The 20,615-nt window shown below is 38.2% G+C and overlaps 1 protein-coding gene across 7 annotated transcripts in view; it reads right to left on the bottom strand.

Annotated features, from left to right (window-relative positions):
* Positions 1-2,772: 2,772 nt before the first annotated feature.
* Positions 2,773-20,615, bottom strand: part of gbf1 (golgi brefeldin A resistant guanine nucleotide exchange factor 1) — a 90,475-nt gene continuing 72,632 nt past the window's right edge. For 3 of the 7 annotated variants that reach the window (XM_089116822.1, XM_039671824.2, XM_089116819.1), the window contains 20 exons: positions 18,226-18,308; positions 17,086-17,322; positions 16,629-16,722; positions 16,355-16,531; positions 16,116-16,180; positions 15,185-15,302; positions 14,983-15,054; positions 14,781-14,875; positions 14,531-14,684; positions 14,136-14,361; positions 13,868-14,016; positions 12,514-12,763; positions 10,696-10,898; positions 9,571-9,721; positions 9,276-9,406; positions 9,089-9,190; positions 8,874-8,987; positions 5,947-6,124; positions 5,691-5,861; positions 2,773-4,676 (listed from right to left, as the gene is read on the bottom strand). In XM_089116822.1, the coding sequence (XP_088972948.1) occupies positions 4,444-4,676; positions 5,691-5,861; positions 5,947-6,124; positions 8,874-8,987; positions 9,089-9,190; positions 9,276-9,406; positions 9,571-9,721; positions 10,696-10,898; positions 12,514-12,763; positions 13,868-14,016; positions 14,136-14,361; positions 14,531-14,684; positions 14,781-14,875; positions 14,983-15,054; positions 15,185-15,302; positions 16,116-16,180; positions 16,355-16,531; positions 16,629-16,722; positions 17,086-17,322; positions 18,226-18,308 (3,003 nt within the window). In that variant the 3' untranslated portion in view covers positions 2,773-4,443. The remainder of the gene's footprint in view (positions 4,677-5,690; positions 5,862-5,946; positions 6,125-8,873; positions 8,988-9,088; positions 9,191-9,275; positions 9,407-9,570; positions 9,722-10,695; positions 10,899-12,513; positions 12,764-13,867; positions 14,017-14,135; positions 14,362-14,530; positions 14,685-14,780; positions 14,876-14,982; positions 15,055-15,184; positions 15,303-16,115; positions 16,181-16,354; positions 16,532-16,628; positions 16,723-17,085; positions 17,323-18,225; positions 18,309-20,615) is intronic. The other 4 variants (XM_039671829.2, XM_089116821.1, XM_089116820.1 and 1 more) reach the window with 2 other exon arrangements.

Genomic DNA, 20,615 nt, shown 5'->3' on the forward strand with positions numbered 1-20,615 from the left:
GTTACTTTTACATTTTTTTTTTCTTTTGTAGGAGTTTGAACATATAAAATCAACATCCACTCATATTGAAGGGGAAATATTCCGCCAAATATCTCATTTTTTTATTTCATGGACCCTGAAACGTAAGGTTAAATGAATAGTTGGCTCACAATAAAATACTTTATGCACAGCTGCACTACTTCCTTAACTTAAGCCAGCTCCTTGTTTCCTGTCTGCCATTATTGGCCAAACTTGATTAATTCAAGTGTGTCTGATTATTGTGCAGCTGTGCATAAAGCCAAATGTAGACTTCATTGATAAAACAAAATATCTTGTCTTTATGTTCAATAAATGAGAGAGAGAGAGATAGAGCATTTTTTTATCCCACACGGCCAGTGGGGATCGGCAAAGGGTTATTAACAGAACAGTTTTTGTAAGGGTAGATTTATCAATGAAAAAAACTCGATCGTTTTATGTCTATCATTATGGAAATTTTAACATTATAGCAAGCAACAGCTTTCTTACCTGTACGCGACCGTCGCGACGCCGTTAGCTTTCGGTGGAATGGACTTCCTCTTGGCCTAAAACAAACAAAGTGCTTGTTTGTTGTCATTCGTGGTCGTTCTCTGGGGTCGAAAGCAAATAAACGTTTACTCTTTGATTTTTGCACTTGGGTTTGGAACAATACAAGTTGACACTATTGTATTACTAAAAGTTTGCTAAAAAGAATTGCTAACTAGAAACGCGGTAACGTTACGCATAGTTCCCACAGGCAAATTAATGTCACGTGACCTCCCCGGATACGCCATCTTTGAGGGCAAAACTGTCTGCTCTGTTTACCATAGGTGTTTACCCATGTGTTTACAAAATTTTATCAGAGAATGTCGTTTTACAAACAAATATTTATTTCTGTTTATATTATGCAAATCATGAAGAGACAAAGTGAAATAGATTGTAAAGAGACAATTAAAACAAGAGAGAGGTACAATGAGAAAATTTCTCAAAAGTCTACATTTAAGAACATTTCCAAGATTTTCAGACATGATAACAAAGGTACACATCTCAGAAATTATTTCAATAGTTAACATAACGTACAAATTACAGTAATCAAATCAAGTGATATAATTATCACTTTTTTTACACACAATTTTAATTCCTTGTCACAATTATTCCATATGCCTTTAACAGATAAGTGTTTACCCCTTTAACAGACTCTTGCTTTCTTAAAATACATTCCTCTTAGTTTATTATGACTTTTTCTAATTTCAAACAGCCTGTGAACACTTTTGAAGTAAATTCAATACAATGCAATACTATATATATATATATATATATATATATATATAATGATTTTCGTTTTATTTAATATTGCAATGGATTTATGCATTAATATGTGATTTCCAGCATAATTTATGATCTACTGTAGGCCTATTATCTACTGTAGGCCTATTATAACACCCAAAAATGTATATTCATCATATACTCTCTTTCCTCATTACTAATCTTAATTTTAGCTTTGCTATTACTTTGTTGATTGCTAAATATTAAGGTTTAGGAGTAATTAAATATTTTATATTAAATACTGGACCAAGAGCACCAGAACACTGAAGCCATTCTGATCAAATTCATTTATAAATGTAAACTCAACAAGTATGAAACATGAATATGACCAGTAAGAGAAAACACAGACAATAAGAAGACGAACACTGGACTGCTGCAGGTTATGGGGAAATATATTGATTTATTATTCAGAATGCACAGCTGGAAAGAAAATATATTTATAGGAACATTTAACCAGGTTCAAGATAATTCATGTTAACGCAGAAAACATTGTTTTAATCAACTGACAGCCATAAAACATAATAATCTGCATTCTCATGTGTGTAGGTGCGCTGAACGCTGTTCCCAGAAACTCCAGAGTTGTAATAAGTAGAAAGCGGAAGCAGTTTGGAAGTAGTCCATTTGACTCTGGCAAACAACTTCTATTTTACTGTGGTAAGTGTAAGTGTATCACATTGCAGATTGGTGGAAGTGGCCTTTGACGCAACATGCCCAGTGCATTATGGGTTGAAGTTACCTATTTTGCAAAAGGTAAGACAAATGCCTTTTTCTTCTCTGCTTTCTCTCAGGTACAGTAGCACCGATTACAAACAAACAAACAAAAAAGGCCACCTTTCTGAAAGTGTCACTTTAAGTAAATGACTGGGTCTCAGCTTGTTAAAGGATTAGTTCACTTTAAAACAAAACACTTTTGCTGATAATTTACTCATCCCCATGTCATCCGAGATGTCCATGTCTTTCTTTCTTCATTCAAAAATAAATTAAGGTTTTTGATGAAAACATTCCAGGATTTTGTCCATATAATGGACTTCAATGGGAACCAAACGGTTCAAGGTCCAAATGAGAGTTTCAGTGCAGTCTTATCTAAAAAAGATTTGTTCATTTTGATGAACGAGTTTGAACAGGAGAGTCACGAACGCTCATCACAGAACAGAGCAAGGCGAGCATTTGTGCTTATAAAACTTAATTTTATTTTATTTTTTTAAATGAGGGGTTGTTTTGCTTGATAGGACCCTTATTCATCGTCTGGTGTCGTTTAAAGCTCTTTAAAGCTGCACTGAAACTCTCATTTGGACTTTGAACCGTTTGGATCCCATTGAAGTCCATTATATGGAGAAAATCCTGGAATGTTTTCATCAAAAACCTTAATTTCTTTTCAACTGAAGAAAGAAAGACATGGACATCTTGGATGACATGGGGGTGAGTAAATTATCAGCAAAAGTTTTTAAAAAAAAAGTGAACTACTCCTTTAAAAGACTTGAATTAAAAGAAAGCAATTAAATAAAATTGACATGTAAGAGGAACACAGTAACACATGATTATGATATTTACCATATATTTATTACATTGTAAAAAGTACATTAACTTTTATTCATATATACAGATTATTTTCATTGTTACCTGTTGACTACAGAATTAGTTCCTGATGTATCTAAGAATGCAGCACAACAAGTGCACATACAAAAGAAAACGTCCACAGCCACCTCTTAGGTTTGTGTTGGTTTCATTGATCTACATTAAATTACAGTACAATTCCTTAAAGCACCTAGAGTTTCTGTACTGATCCAAACATACATGCTGAGAGGACAAACCACGAGTCTCAGGTCATACACTGATCTCTAGATTGAGACTTGAGCTGTCTTGGCTGACGCAAGCGGAGGTGCGGGTCTTATATTTTTATATTAGTGAATTTAACAGCCCTCTTCTGGCATCAACTTTTTATGAAGCATTCATTAATTCATACAAAACTAAAAGTGGTTGCTGAACTTCCAGAGTCGAGATCACCACAATAAAGGGATATGGTAGATAGAAAGAATAGCAGAAACGGATATTTGAAAGAACTGATCAATGTCGTCGTCGTGATCATGGCCAGGAGGAATTCTCGAAAGGGAAACTTTTAAAGAGCAGAAGGTGCCACAGCGATACAGCAAAAACCTGAGCAACAAAACTCTCTCTTTAAGACAACTTGCGAATAAAAAACACCCATCGAAATAAAAGAAAACCTGACTTTCAGAGTTCACCTGGTTCATTTAGTTGAAAACATTAGTGACGTGTCTGGAATGTTGCACGGGAACTCATGTGGCGTCATCAAAACAAGTCTATTTTATTGTTATCAACCGAAATAACTTTTGTAGACTTCCAAAAATGAACATTGTCATCATTTCCTCATCCTCACGTCAAATCAAATCTGTACAACTCGCTTTCTTCTGAAAAATACAATGGAAAGTCAACTTTATTTTGTGTTCTACAGAAGAAAGAAAGTCATACGGGTTTGGAACGACACGAGGGTGAGTAAATGATGACAGAATCTTCATTTTTGGGTGAATTAACCCTTTCATTTCCCCACTAAGGAACCGGCAAACAATAAGTGGCTACTTCTCTGCGACTGTGTAAAAGTGTAAAAGCCACAATAAGAAACAATATGAATTGTCAAAATAAATTAAGTTTTCTTCATCATACTGTACAGGTTCAATTAGCTTGAGCAGTGTAGTTATTATGGTATCATTAGCTGGACCCAGTGTGCGGTACCTCCACCATTCTGTCATCACAGATTAAATCTGAGCACTAGTACATTAAAACCTGCTCTGGAAGGTGCAGCTAACCTACCAGACACCCCTGACTGAAATAAATGTAGTCTCATCAATAATGAACCGTCCTCCTCTTTTGAATAAATATGATCGTCTATGTAACATCTCTTACTGAAGGACATTCGAGTCCGAGCAGTTTGGGAGTTGCTTCGATGTTTGAAACGAAGAGAGGCAACCATGCATGTCAATGTCCTCTCGTGCACTCTTATTCCAGCTCCTGCTGTTACATAATTGAATAGTGTGGGCTACAGATGTGGAGAGAGTTTGCCTGCAGGAGGACAGTGAAATCAGATGCCACTTCCACTGCGCTTCTCTGTCAGTCAGCGGTGGGGCGGGGGAGCAGGGGCACAGGTGAGGTAGCCTCTATGAGAGCCGGGTTCAGAATGATTGGCAGGGACATCGGGGGAACGCCCACCTGCAGCGGAGAGGCGAGGGGCTGCAGGATGAGTGGAGATTGGCCGAGAGGGGGCGGGGACACTGAAGGACTCATCTTTGTCGGAGTGGGCATCGGAGGAGTTGAGGGAGGAACTGGAGATGATCTATCGGTTCCTGCACACAGAAAAAGGAAGTTAAAAAAAAAGTTTTGCTTTGAAAATTATCCACAATTTAAAATAACTTTTCTACTTCAGTAGGGATGCACGATATATCGGCCAGCATATCGATATCGGCCGATATATGTTCATTTTTAATGTTATCGTTATCGGCCTGGTGGCCGATATATTAAAGCCGATAAATAATGTATTATTCCCTTCAGCTGAGACACTTGTTGAGCACTGTTTATGTTTTTGAATTTCTTGAAATATTATTGAAATCTCTTTTAAAAAATTAAAATACTGTTCGGTACAACATGTGCAGCTCAAATCTGTCATATCGGCTATACAACACTATAATGAGAACATCATTATAATCGTGCGCTTGGGACATGGATTTAATTGTGAGACTTTTGTTTTTGTAATCAGGCTTTCAAAATTAGATACACATTTGGATTTAAATTTATCGGCCGATATATCGGTTATCAAATATAAAGAATTATCGGTTATCGGCCAAAATTTTCATATCGGTGAATCCCTACTTCAGCATAGGGTTGGGTATCGAGAATCGAGTATCGATTGGAACCGAGACTAACTTTTAGTTTTTCCCGGAATCGTTCAAAAGTTAAAATTTCGATTCCTAGTTTCGATATTCACAGTCCGCCGAGCGGAAGAAGAAACCGCTGAACAACACCAACGAAGAAGCGTCTACCGGAAGTGTTGGCATAGCCGCGAGAGTTGAACATGAGTAGCTTACGTCGGCGGTCCAAAGTGTGGCTTCACTTTTCTAAAAATAATGAAATCTCGGCAAAATGCAAAATTTGTGACAAAAGGAGTATTTTTACAGAAGGAGTATTTCCTTCAGAAAGGCCGTTGGTTAGCAAGGTTAGCTAAACTTTTTTGACCCTGCCTCTTAAAAGAATCGGAATCGAGAATCGTTAGGAACCGGAATCGAAACAAGGAATCGGAATCAGAATCGTTCAAATTCAAACGATACCCAACCCTACTTCAGCATATAACCAGTAACGCTTACGATCACCGTTGGCACTAGGTGTCTGCACATCCCGAGGCGACGAGGGTCTGCTGGGAATATTTGGCTCTGCAGGGGCAACTGGCACTGGTGAGGGGACTGGCACAGGGGGAGAGGCTGGAGTAACAGCAACAGGCTGTGGGACGGCCTCCACGGGAACATTACACACTGGTTCTGTACAAAAACCAAAAGGTATCAGTTAATGTGTTATGTGGTGGAACTCAATTAAATGGTAAGTGGATATTTGAGTGATCATTGCCTGGGATGACAGCCTGTTTGAAGAGCTCCTCCTTCAGCCTGGGCAGGAAACAGTCGATTCTTTCCCAGGTTATTTCCCACAGGTCAGAGTAGCCTGTGCGAGAGTCTGCGCTGTGAAAGATCCCTGCTGTGTCCATCACCAACAGCATGTTCTTCAGAGACTCGGGGATCGCCTCCAGCTGTGCACCAAAGTCAGACACACTCATCAGCGTTAAGAACTTTTCGGTAAGCAAAAATAACATGCCACGTTTGTTCACAATCCATCTTCGTATCTCAATTATTTTTCATTTTGATTTTTAAGATTATTTTGCAAGAAACCGAGCAATACAGCCAAACTAATTTCCTTACTTTAAATATAGAGCCGTACATGATAACAAAACATAAGGTGATGATGCAAATGACTAATAATAGGACAACTGCAGTAAAAGAAAGATAAACTGCTTTAATATTTTCAACTACAGTAGGTCTATTTAACTGTAGCATTCAAGCAAAAAAATGGCTAAATCAATTAAAGTTCTTCAGTCAATAAAAGTGATTGATTTTCTCTTTTTCTTGTGTTTGTTTAACATTAAACGTGCTGTAAGCGATCTCAAAAAGCTTTTGAAAGTGGAACAGACCAGGAACCACAACACACTTGTAGCCAATCAGAAGCGTGGGGTATAGACAGAGCAAGAGAGAGATTTGAAGAAATACTGTAGAAAGAGAGATGGCTGAGAGACATTACAAAAGAAGGATTATGATTTTGCTGTTTCACAGAATCAACATATGCTGTTGTTGAAGGTTAGCTATTGTAACAGGACAGTTGAGTGTTTTTTTTATATATACTCTTGTATACGGTGTTCTATTTTGTTTATCCTGTTTTTTGTGTGCGTCATATTCGCTTTATTTTTTGCAACGCATTATATTGCTTTGCTTCAGCTATGATAAAGAGACATCCACTCTTGCATTGTGTGTTTTATGCATTTTGAAGGCAGAGCACTGAAGGGAAGAGTGTTTTTGTTGGGGTTGATTTCAAACATCAACAGTGTTTCTCAGAAATCACTTACCGCACCTTTAGGACACGGACAACAGCAAGAATATTAGGCTGCTGTAACTTTAAGACCGACAATGCGCAGATCCAATATATTGATACATATGTTACTTGGTTAAAACAACCGATTGTGTTCCTGAACCTTGTGTGTATTTGACAGTTTAAGCACGGTAAGTTACTAAAGAGAACTTAGTTCAGTAATCACCAAAGTCCTTTTAGGCCGCCATCATGGCAACGCCTCCGGCCAGCTATTTCGAACTAACAAGACCAGGCTCCTATCTAAATGAATGGGCAGAGAGTCAGAACTGCACTTTCACTGGTCACCGGGACATAAAAACTGCATGTATAGAAACAGCAGTAAAATGTGATAAAAAAAAAAAAAAAAATCACTGAAAAAGTTTTAAAAGATTACTTTGCCCCAAAATAAGGTTTAAAATGCCTTTTCCCCCACAGGTTATACTTTTACTATACATGCACAAGGGTTCTCTCGCTCTGTCGCGGGCGCTGCACAGTTTGAAACACAGTATGTGCGCGCTCTTGCTCACTCGCTCTAGATTTCGGGAGATTTGAACTAATTCAATCTGCAGGAGACTTCTGGGGAGACTTGGGATGTCTGATATTTACACAACTCACACATACACTGCATATCAAATCTGCCGCCTTTTCAAACAGTAACCAATTTTCCGCTGTCGCAAACCTCAACTGTGCACATGCGTCGGTCGAACCAGACGATAGGTTTAAATTTTTCCCGGCTTGACGATTGGCTGTCCAGGGAGAGGGGCGGGACATGTGTACACAACCACCATCTTTGGTGTTACAGGTTTTCCCTATACATTTGTATTAAGGATTGAGGAAGTGGCATGTCTCTATATAAATAGTCTCAGGTAATCACACACTGGCACTCTGTGCATGCTTTGGATATGTGCAGTCAGAAGAATCAGAACAGAACAGCATGCGTGTATAATCGCTTGAACTGCGAAGGCTTTAAAATGCATGCAAATACACTTCTGTGATGACAATGAAATGCAATGCCACATGAGTGTAACCACAAAAAAACAGGCTTTGAACGGCATATGATAGAACGCATACTGTAGCACGATATTACCCATCTCTATGTAAAGGCAGTTAGTGGAGACATTTTAATCATTCACAATCTAATATCATCAATATCAGACACCCTTAACCTGAACAAGGAATCATTCACACATAAACGGACATTTTTATAAAACAATTAGCAGTGTTGTAGTCAAGACCACTTCACTCGAGTCCGAGTCGACACCGAGACCAGAGAGAGTCGAGTCCGAGTCAAGACTGAGTCCATAGAGAGTCGAGTCCGAGACCAGAGACGGTCGAGTCCGAGTCGAGACCGAGACCAGTGAGGGTTGATTACCTAATTTACTTTTATTTACTTAGAGAAATCCTTTTTTTTTTTTTTTTACTGAATTCACTTAGAGTTTAAAAAATATGATCAGTTTAGGGTAAAAAGGCCACATAGTAGGTGGTGTTAAAAGTAATTTTATTACAATTTGTCATGCGCAGTTGCGCACTAGAAAATCACCAATCACTGGGCGTGTCAATCAGAAATATTTTATTAAAATACATTAATTATCATGAAAAATATTTTTAATTGAACTCGAGTGGACTCGGGAATAATTCCGAGTCCTAAAAAAAAAATGTTCGGGTACGAGTCAATTCCGAGTCCAAATGGACACGAGTCCATGACAAGACCAAGACCATTAAAATATGGTCTCGAGACCGAGTCCGAGACGAGTCCGAGTCTAGAGTACTACAACACTGACAATTAGAATAATTTGACATTATTATTAAATCCCATGTAGTTCCAAATGCATTTCTTTCAAGTCACTACAGGCGATTGTTACGCTCATCTGAGATCTTACCAGAAGGTCGCTGGAGCCAGCATGCATGTACTTGTCCATGAAGTCTAGAATGGTGAGCCAGAGGGCAGCAAATGTGGGCAGAGAGAGCAGAGGAGAGAGATGCTGCAGGAACACCTGAGGAGACCAAACACTTATCAAAATCACTTCAACAAATGAAAATTAAATTCATTTAGGTTTAAGTTCGAATTAATAAGCAAAGAGATCCTAGGCCAGACCTTAGAAAGCAGTGTGCAGGCCCTCATCCTGGTCTCTTCCATGCCGCCCACATCAGCTGGACTGATGTTGTCTAGGAGTTTTGTCAGCAGAGGAAACAGGACCTGAATAAAGGCAGACATCACCATCATTTCTCAGTTCGTTTTACTGAAAACTCCTCAACTACAGGTACAAACAGAGCTAGTTCACCTTGTTGAAGCAGGACTCCCACTCCACCGCATCCAGAGTTTGTAGATCGTGTACAAGAAGTGCTCTCTGTAGGTAGGTGAGAGCTTGCATGCGGACTTGTCTTCGTGCATCACAGCACAACCAAGCCATACCTACAAGGCCAGAACACATCCGCTATAGCACATCCAGTTTCTTTTATACATTCAATAATATTACAAGTGAGAGATTTTACAACATCACGGAAATATTTCAAGCATATTTATGAATTTTTGATTGACACTGAGGCTTGCAAATATGCTGTAGACTAGTCTCTGACCTTGAAGGAGTGGACACCAGCAGCTGGACCACAGTGTTTGAGAGTCCGCCTCGATCTTTCTGCCAGCATCCTCTAGATGGCGCTGTTCCTCTGCCCAAGAGCTGTAGATGCCGGCTGCTCGAGTGTGCAGTGTATGCATCAGGTCTAACAACTATATGGACAAACAGGCTGTTTTAATAATCACTAAACACTCAGGGAATACCTGGCCTATTAAATTAATATTTGCTTTTGTTAAAGACTCACATTCATCTTATTAATGGGGACAAAAGACATTTTTGTGTTATACTGACATATGGCGAGTAAACACGAGGAAAGATAAATGACAATATGATATTGTTTTTGATGTACACCATTCAGGTAATGAAGATGGGGAAAGCATGCTGCCCAGTGTAAATATCACAAATTAATGTCTGGGTCATATTTCCATGCAAATATAAAGACAACAAAACAAACTACTTTTTGTTTAATAAAAAAAAATAAAACAAATTATATATATATATATATGACTTTTAAAAATAATTAAGAGCCCATTACGATCAATATTTAATCATTAAAAACCAAACTGCCACTACTTAACTACTTGCTTAATGTAAATTGACAGTAGTACAACAGATACTATTATAATAATTGGGTTTTACAAAAGTGCTTTATTTAAATGATTCACAATATATATGGAAATATCTAATAAATAAAACACAGTAATAGTAAAAGTACAGTGTATACTTAATTTTAAATTTTTTTACTTGAAATTACAGTTCATAATTTTGTCTTTTTTGTATTTTATCTGAATTTATTTTTAAAAAAAATTACTAATGCAATGTGCACTTATTGTAAATTATTAATTTTTAATTTTCTAATTAAAGCTGTGCAGTATTTTCATTTTTGTGGTATCAAAACTTTTTACTTTTAGCAAAATTTTACTGCTATTAGTATTGACAACTTATTTTTATATTGTAAAATCTCTAAATCAGTAATGAGGTCAGAAACTAAACAAACCTGAAAGCAAATCATGAATATTTATAAGTTTCAAATGTGAAATAATCACATGCCCATCCCTCACCAAACAGACCTGCAAACATGATGATGGACAGATTTAGGAATTAGGGAAAGGGCTGTTGTACTTACGTCCAGACTAACCTGAAAAGACACCGTGTGGTAACTGGCCGGCACGCCCTCATCTTCTTCATCGTCGCTATGGGAACGGGCGAGCCGCTGACTGGACGGTTTGGCTCTCCGCGACGCGCCATCCTTCTCGCGTGGCTTCTTTCGGAGCCGGCTGGATTTGGAGTCGTATTTGTGGCTCTTTTTCTTCTCGTGGGTGCGGTACCCTGCAGAGGGCGTGGAAACAATCAACAGAGTGACTAACAAGGGAAATTAAATTATGCTTTCAAGCGCGCCGCCCCATTCTCACGTCCGTCAGCACGGTAAAAGCCTGTGCCGTTCAATAATGACTGCAAACAAGGCTATGAGAATGAATCACAGGTGCTATTTTCTTCACACATCTTCACACCCTTTTATTCGCTGGTTAGAGGAACCTGTCTCAGACATATCTCGGCCAATTTTGGGATCGCATTGTGTTTCCAATGAAAAGAGAATAAAGCAGATATCTACCATATCATTATCACTTTGCTTTGCCTATTAGATGCTCAAAACTTAAAACTCTGATGTGCCATCCTCAAAGTAAGCATGTAAGCCCCTGATGACAGCAGGTATCTTCCCAAATAAACAGAGGCCTCTAGCTCATGAAAAGAACATGCTGATAAAGTGCTGAATGAGTCTTGACTAAGCCTACTGTAGATCACCGACCACCCCGGATAGAGGAACAGAGAGGCAGAGTGAAGGATAAATGGAGAGGGCACAGAAGACAGTTGAATTGCCCCCGAGTTAAATGACTCACCAGAGGAGCACAGCTCAAGATACAGCACTAAAGAGATTACAGGCACTGACACATCCAATTACAAAGCCACGGAAGTGAAGCAGACGTTCTAATCCCTCAAGGAGTCAAACTTCCAAGATGTTTGAATAAAACGCCCTCCAAAAGGTTTGTTTGGAATTAAACCAATCATAAAACAAAATGTAAATTGTATCGTGACAACATTGAACATTTTGTTTTTGAGGCAGCATGCAAACTAGAGCAATGGCTGTGTGTCATGTGGTTGTGTAAGGACGAGACAAGATCGTTCATTTGTTATACAACAAGGGCAGGTTTCAGTGTTGAAGATCACACAGCATATTATTCAATTATGAAAGCATTCAAGAAATGCATCGCACACATAAGCATTTCTGACCTTATTAAATGTGTGTCATCTTTTGTCGGATTCTTACATTTCATAAACTAAACAATGACTTTCTTCTAGAGCTGCTGTACAGCCAAAACAATCTTTGTTGCATTAATTCCCTGTTGGCTGCTTTGAAACAATTTGCATTGTTAAAAAGCGCTATATAAAGGTGTCTCGACTTGAATTAATTCAATTGGAATAATAAGATACTATAAGCGTGTTACCAATCAAATAAAATCAGTATTAACAAAAGCCAAGATGCATTTACACAGACCGTTTGATGGAGTTCACAGGTGGCATAAATGCATTTACACTGGACTTACAATTGCACAAATATGCATATGAGATTCATAGCATTGAAATATCTGGGGGGATGAAATAACTAAATCTGCCAGTAGGTGGCAATAAGCCTTAATCAGTAGGTCTTTCAGAAAATTCATTCAAAATGGCTGATTCGTTCAGGAATTAAGCAAGGAACTGTTTTAATGAATGGGTCATTGAATTATTCACTCAAATCCATTTATTCAAAAACACGAATGAACAATAACTCAAACAGGCACTTTTTTGCTACCATATCTTGAATTTGGGGGGATTTGTATTAATTTAGGTGGCAACCCGCTGTTCATTTCCGATCCTGGTTCTTTGCTGTATAAGAGATACGTACCTCCATTAAGGCTGGCCTCCACAAACACTCGTATGGCTTTAACACAAAGCTCAAAGTTTTCTGGAGTGACGTGGGCAGCATCGCGGACGATGAAGGACAGCGAATCCACGCACTTGATGAGGGACTTGGTGTCATGGAGACCCACGTCCTGCCCGAGAGTTAAACTATACTGGTTAATGAGAGGATTGGTCAGGGGCTTTGAAGTTGGGATCACCGTGGCCTTAGATCCATCCAAGTCATCCTTACCAACCTGTCCAAAACACAAAATGTAGTTATATAAGAGGACAAGTCTATTCAAAGCAACATTCCTAATTATTAGGGCTGGATATTGAGACAAATTTCACAATTCGATTCGATTTCGATTCACAAGCTTGCAATTCGATTCGATTTCAATTACGATTCGATTCAATATCGATTATTTTGGATATCAGTTACAATAAATGGCAATTTTTCTCAAGGGAATCAAATCTCTTAACTAATGCTGTAAACTACGGGAGTCTAGTTGTAGCCTACTAGGCTTCATTACCCTAATATGGAGGTAATAATGAATAAATCACTTAAATTACACTTTTATTTCTTTTTATAATAAGAAGATTATATGAAATATAAACATTTGAAAGGTGGCTGTCATAAAAACTTTCCAGATTTATTCAAATATGCATGAAATATTGAAGAACATTAAGATTATAATGGATATGTAATATAGTGTATATATTTAGCAAAATGCTCCTCTCTAGAGTTATTTTTTCTAGCTGACTAACGAGTTTATGTGTGTTTTCTGAGGTAAATATGACAATACACGACATTGATTACAAGCTGTTTAACTGACGTCTTTCCACGGTTGAAACGCTGATTGAGCGAAACAATGTGACATGATACGGATTTCGATAAGTTGTGCTCTATCTTTTAACACACTTTCAGATGCTCATTCATGTTTATTTCGCGCTGTAACTGATATTATTAACCCGGAAGAGAGATCAGCGCTGCTGCTGATCAGAGCGATCTCACGCCACAGCGCCAAAACTCTATTTATGTTTTTGAATTTCTAAAGAAAATGGACGTAATTTGAAAACTGAGACTTTGTTTCATATCAATAGTAACAAAGGGCAAAGATTATTGCGATTTTTTGGATGCGCGCAGCCGCGATACAATGTCCCATTCATTCAAATGAAACAGGATGACTAATCGATTCTTGAGACTTAAGAATCGATATCGGTTCGTAAAAATGAGAATCGATTAATATCGAGAAATCGATATTTATTACCCAGCCCTACTAATTATGATACATTGCCATTACTGACGGTGGATTTGCCTCAGATAGGCTTCCCGTCTAGGGTATGGTGTGAACACTCACCACTAGCCAGCCCACATCCACATCGGTAGCTGAACGAGGTATTCTGGATTTGCCGTGCTCTGTGTAAACCTCAGAGTCAGACGTGTATCCTCGGTCGAGACTAACTTCACTCTGATGATATGAGCTCAGTTCACTATCTGACTGAGCACCTGGAACAAAAGGATTACACAAGATAAGCCAATCTGGAAACCGACTTCACTCATCTCTCGACTGTCTTGAGGTGTGTTAACAGATAAAAAGGTTGAAAAAGTGGGAATGACTGAATCACCTGTGTCAGTGTCTGGGTTGGTGCTGGTGACCTGCATGGCAGCCGGAGGTTTGACCCCAGCGCCGATGCACTCCAGAAGGGAAAAGAGTGTGTACCAGTCATCAGTGCAGTGGATGTTTGCAGCATTGGTTTTAAGCAGCTCATGCAAGCCGTATGCCACCTCTCGACTGACTCTGGACAGGACATGAGGCTTCATCATCAACAGCAAGCGAAGAGAGAGGAGAACCTATCCAAAGAGAGGGAGGAAACTGCTTAGGTCTAATTTCTCAATTTCAGTTGTTTGTTTTTTTTCTTTAATACTCTGTAACATTTGAAATGTAATCTACTTTTCTGTTCTGGTCTGTTAATCAGTGTTGTAACACCTAAAACAATGAGAGTTTGTGCTTTGTGTGTACCTGTGAGCCAATGTCCTCTCTGCGTAATAAGCGTATGGCAAGTCTGAGCAATCCCACCACTGATCTCTCAACCAGGAAGCAGCTCTCATTAGCATGGACGCATAACTGGTAAAGGTGATCCCGTACCGTTTGCCACACACATGATACTCTGTCCCTGCAAACACACAGTCATCTCTCTATAAAAACCACCATATCTTTTTCAATTAGTAATTCTCAATCCGATAACGCAGCATGATCATACATGCAGTACCTGTTTTCAAGAATAATACGTAGCAGCATTTCCAGACAAAAGGCAGCATCTTCTTCATCATACGTTTCCTCGTCAGGGGTCACCGAGATGAGAGCCTGGAAACATTAAAAATTATATAATGAACAAACCTAAGTAATACTGTAAGTAACACACCAAAGTAAATGGTTTGTGTATACACCCAGTCTGTAAATGTGGACCTCACCTTCATGAGCTCCTGTAAAGACTCCAACTGCAGAAACTTGCTCTCTGTAATCAGCTTCTCTGGGTCACAGTGCTGACATAAATGGAGAAGAAATGTGAGAAAATTATATGATTCACGTGTGATGGCATTTTACACATGGAGCAATGAGTCAGATGGGCCTTCTCCCACAATGTCTTTTGTAAGCAAAATGTGTTGGCTGTACCTTTATGCAGAGCAGGGCAGCTTGTTTGGCCTCCTGGTTCTCAGTGGAGGGGCCTCTGAGCCCAGACTGTTCACTCAATGTTAACCAGCTCACAAAACTCAATACGGCGGACTCACCCCTGACAGAAGTACAGTGGTAGAAAGGAATAGATTCAATTAGATTTACATTCAAAAACAAATTGAGTTGAAAATGACAAATGACTGTCTAAATTTGGGCTTTTGAGCAGGATTTAAAATTCCTCATAGGGGTTCAAAGTTATATAGATTCCAATCGCTGCAGCATCATGGTAGAAACAGGTCTACTCAAAAGATACCGTAATAAAACCATGCAATACAGATAATATAGGGTGACCATATTTTGTTTACCAAAAACCAGGACACTCGGCACAGTAAACACATGGGCCAACTCAAATGATACTCGAAGTTTACTCAAAGATACCTTATTAATTTCAATACATTCAAAGTAGGTTATGCCTCCTCTGTATGGATAGAAAATTGTTATATTGTTATATGAAAACAGGACATGTCCTGGGAAAACAGGACAGTTGGTCACCCTAGATAATATACATCTTTACATTTATTTTGAATGTTTTAGTCCTTGCTTGGTCAAATGTGCATATAAAGTGGGTTAAAATAAACAGTTTTACTTATATATGTCATATGTCACTAAACAAATGTGTTTTCAACAGCATGCCTGATAAATTAAAATCCTCTAAAGTTCCAAAAAGTGCATTTATTACTGCACTAGAAGCCATAGGTACAATAACTTTATAACAAAAATTTATAAACAGTACATTATATAAATTAAACATATCATTAGATCAATTGTACTGCCTTAAGGCAATCAATACAAGCAGTTTGATTCAACCTGGAAGTGTGTATAATACAAAAAAACAAAAAACAAAAATCGAAATATTATCTATATAATATACCTGTTTGATGGTGTCTCTTCACGCTGTAAGGAAATCTTCTCATTAGGGTCTAGAAAGTCTTCAACCTTTTAACAAGAATGAAATATTGTTGAAATATTAGATCAGGCTCTTTTGCCTGATCTAATATATATACATATATATATCTAGGAGCAATGCGCTTGCTATATGCAGTTGGTTTCTTCTAAGCCAGAAGTATTTGTTAGAGGTTTTCAAGTGATACGTTGGCACTCCCGTCTTACCTCAACCATGGACTTGGGTAAAAGCTCAGCCCTGAATAGCTGCAACATTGAGTCCATGATGTTCTTCCATCCTTCTCGTAAAATGTCACCATGATTATGGGCCAGGCTGAACACAGTCTTGGCAGCGACTTGAGCCTTCCTGTTACTGCCAAATACGGTGGGCAGGTTCTCTACAGACTAAAGGCACACAAATCCCAATCAGATCTTTTCACTCATGACCTAAAGCGGCTGCAGGAATCTGAATGCATCTGGTCGGGGGTGCTTCAGGTCTTACCTCAGAGCTGAGAGTAGTAAACTTGCAGAGCGAAATGATTAAGTTATCAAAAACGTCACTGAAGCCGTAGTGTGCAGAGATCATGGCACATTTCCTGAAAGGATAAAAGGAGAGAGGCATCATAATCAAAATCGTAATTTTTTGCAGAAACAAAAGTCTGACAATCTAGGGTGACCAACTGTCCTGTTTTCATACAAAAATATAACAATTTTCGATCCATACAGAGGAGGCATAACCTACTTTAAATGTATTGAAATTAATAAGGTATCTTTGAGTAAACTTCGAGTATCATTTAAGCTGGCCCATGTGTTTGCTGGGCCGAGTGTCCTGGTTTTTGGTAATCAAAATATTGTCACCTTATGACAATCACTAAACACACAAACTACTTACTGTAGCAATGACTGCTCTAATACATTTGATTGATTCAAAGGCTGTGTCCGAAATCTGTGGGTCTTACCTGAACCCAGTGATGGCCTTCTGAATGATAGTGTCATCCAGGCTCTTGTCAAAAACGTAGGAAAGGGCTGCAATAGTCGGCCCCCAGGTCATAGTGAATAGGTCGCGGTCGTAACTGCTGTCAGGCACATGCAGGAAAATCCCTTCAGAAGAGGCTCCTCTGTGCAGCAGAACACTCCACACATAGTTCTCCTTCACCAGCCCCGTCTGCTCGTCGGGCATCACAATCTCCTCGTTCCTGCAGGACCACATGCGTTTATCTCAGCTTATCCCATCTGAGCCATTGTATACATCATTAGCAAGAGCTATTATATCCACACACTTAAAGAGCAGAGACATGAGGTTTATAACAGAGAGAGCTCAACAATGCCCTTTTCAGCTATTTAGTGGTTTTGTGTATGTATATTTATACATGCATGCATAATATATTTACACACACACATTACCATTCAAAAAGTTGGATCATTTAAAAGAAAGCTGCACTTTTGAACCTTATATTCATCAAAGTATCCTGAAAAAACACAAATTAAGTAGCAAAACCGTTTTAAACTGAAAATAATGTTTCTTGAGCACCAAATCACATGCCCTGAAAGCATGTGATGATTTATAATTATTATTGGAAATTATACAGCTATAATGTCGCAGCTATAAATTAATTCAAACTGATAAATACACTTTTGGAAAACAATGGCATACTAGGCATTCTCATTTTCAACCAAATTCAACTATGTGTCTAAGACTATTGAAAGTCATTCTCATAATGTCAACAATCTCATATAGAGTACTGTATGTCAGCCAGACTGATACATTTACCTTAGTGTCAGAATTTGCATCACCAAAATGTAATACAACAGAAAAACAAATGTTTAAGTTTGTGAGCCATTAATCCATTACCAACAAATGAAAGATATAGTGAGTGACTGGATATAAATAGCCGTATATAACTGTGTGACTGTTGCGTTCACAGGTCCAAAAACTCTCTCACATTGGCTCTGGGTAAGTGGGCTATCTTTAATTTTGAATGTGGTTTTATTCATTTATTTAGTTAGTTACCAAATGAAAACATATTTTGGAAACGTTTCACTATATTTTATGTAATTATCTTAAAACTGTAATAAGTGAAAACTACATCAGCACTAACTTGATGGCATTGTAGATGTCTTCCAGCATGTCTTGATCAAAGTCATTTCCTCCATTCACACCTTTGAGATTCTTCTTGAATTGCTAGACAAATCAAATAAAACAACAAACAGGAGGAGGAAACTGATTAAAATGCCTTCATTCCATCCAATTACAGCGACATCCTCCAACTATCACCTTTCAAATCCAATAATTGGTCTCGGTTTATTACTGCTGGTGTCACTTAATAGGTGTTAGTGTTAAGCAGGCTGGTCTAAGGCCAACCTCAGCTCAAATAAACACACAGACGTCCGCTGCTGAGTGATGGCGTTAGGCCACTGTTTTACTGCATACTTTCTTAATGGCAGGTAAAGCAAGGGAAACCTGAGCTCCCCCCCGAGAGAGAGAGAGAGATGAACAGAAGGAGAAATAAACAGAGGAGTAAACAGAGGGTCTTTCCAGGACTTCATTTTCCATGGCTGGCGAGTAGACGCACACGCCGCGCTAGCTGACACAGAGACAAGACAGCTGGACACGCCGTCTGCCAAAAGCCCAGTCCTGCCTCGTCTCCTGCTGCTCGGCTTTCACTCCTCGGCCGTTTATCCACTCTGTGCTCCGGCTGAATACCTGCTGATTACCATTCCCACTGCTCCCTGTATTCCTATACAACACCAGTGCTTTTAGCGGGGAGGTTTGTGTGATCTTCTGTTTAATTGGATCTGGTGCTAATGCATGGAAAACTCAAGGTGTCCGTGGTTGCTGAAGTAAAGATGCTACCAGCTGCAGCCACTTACGTATCTAAGGGGGGATCTTAAGAAAACACGTCCAGGGTACATTTCCCGCAAAAATGAAATAAAAATAAGAAGAAATTGTGCAATAAAGAAAGCCTATGTTTTACTCCAATTTTTAGTACCATGAAAACGCACTGTACTTAGATCAATAATGCTACAAAAATTCTGCAATTAAAGTACACACACAAATATATACACTACCATTTAAAAGTTTGGGGCCAGAAAGAATTCATATTTTTACTTGGCAATGACAAGCAAAATCGGTCAAAAGTGACGGTAAAGACATTTATAATAGAATTGAAAGATTTCTGGTAATAAAATAAAAGTTGTTCTATATATCTTTCTTTTTAATCATTTATAAAAAAAAATAAAAATGATTCCTGAGGAGCAAATCAGAATATTAGAATGATTGCTGCAGGATCATGTGACACTGAAGACTGAAGTAATGATGCTAAAAACCAGCTTTGTAATAATATTTCACAATTTTAGTGTCTTTACTGTATGTCTGATCAAATAAATGTAGCTTTAGTGAGCCTTCTTTCAAAAACAAAAACAAAGAAATCTTACCGACCCCAAAATAAAGAGATTTTCAGATTTATTTTGAATTATGGTAATGACAATGGGATTTACAGCAATGAGAGAAATAGTTTTTTGCATTATGATAATGATGGGATTTTTTGATTCCCTAAATGAGACCGTAATTATTATTTTTTTTTCTTTTGATTTTGGGACTTGCTTACTGTACCTCTGGTTGTTAGGTTTTTAGAATTAAAGGATTTCAGTTTTGGTAGAGCATGACAAATTAAAACGTGGGTAAGATTGATATACAGTGCGACAACAAAAAACAAAAAATTTTAATCCATGCTTCACCTTTAGATACATTCAAGTGATCTTTCTTCAAATGATGCAAGTCAAGTCATTAACGCTTTATCCACCAACATTTTGTTTTTAAATATAATTTTCACGAAATTTTCATGCCGTTGTATGAATATCTGAACATGCAATATATCAAAAGAACAGAGTGTCTATTTTAGCTTAATGAATTTTTTTTTTATCAACATAAAAAACAACATTTCATCCGGTAACATTAGGCAGTATTGATTTATTTTTGATTGATTGATTTATTTATTATTTATATGATGTTTAATGTTGATGATCTCGTTATTTTATGTATGCATATGCTTACATATGCTATGGCTTGTTTCTTCCTCTTCTTAGCCCATTTTGATCAGGAGAGTCAGTACTTTTTTAGAATACGTGTATAAGCACTCCCTACCTTATAACAGCGAAAACACGGAAAGCCGAAAATGTCCGCCAATGGTGAGGAAAGAGTTAATGTGTGACCGCTGTGCCTGACATCTTTGTATTTATTTGACCTCAAAGCCCCACTAAATTGAGGCCAGTTGTTTGAAGCACATAAAAGTGAGGCATGGCTGCATAACAGTAATCTGTATGTGTGGCAAATCCAGACAGATGGTTTTATAACACACTTACACGCATAACATGTAATACACTTATCTTATACTGTCAAGTCAAAGAGCTGAACCTGATCTCTCAGAGAGAGATTGCGTGTGTGGCCCTGAACATGTGAATAACTTCTGGATATTCCCATTGGTAACGG

This window comes from Pimephales promelas, chromosome 11 (genome assembly GCF_988280905.1).
Source record: "Pimephales promelas chromosome 11, fPimPro1.hap1.1, whole genome shotgun sequence".
NCBI classification, from domain to species: domain Eukaryota; kingdom Metazoa; phylum Chordata; class Actinopteri; order Cypriniformes; family Leuciscidae; genus Pimephales; species Pimephales promelas.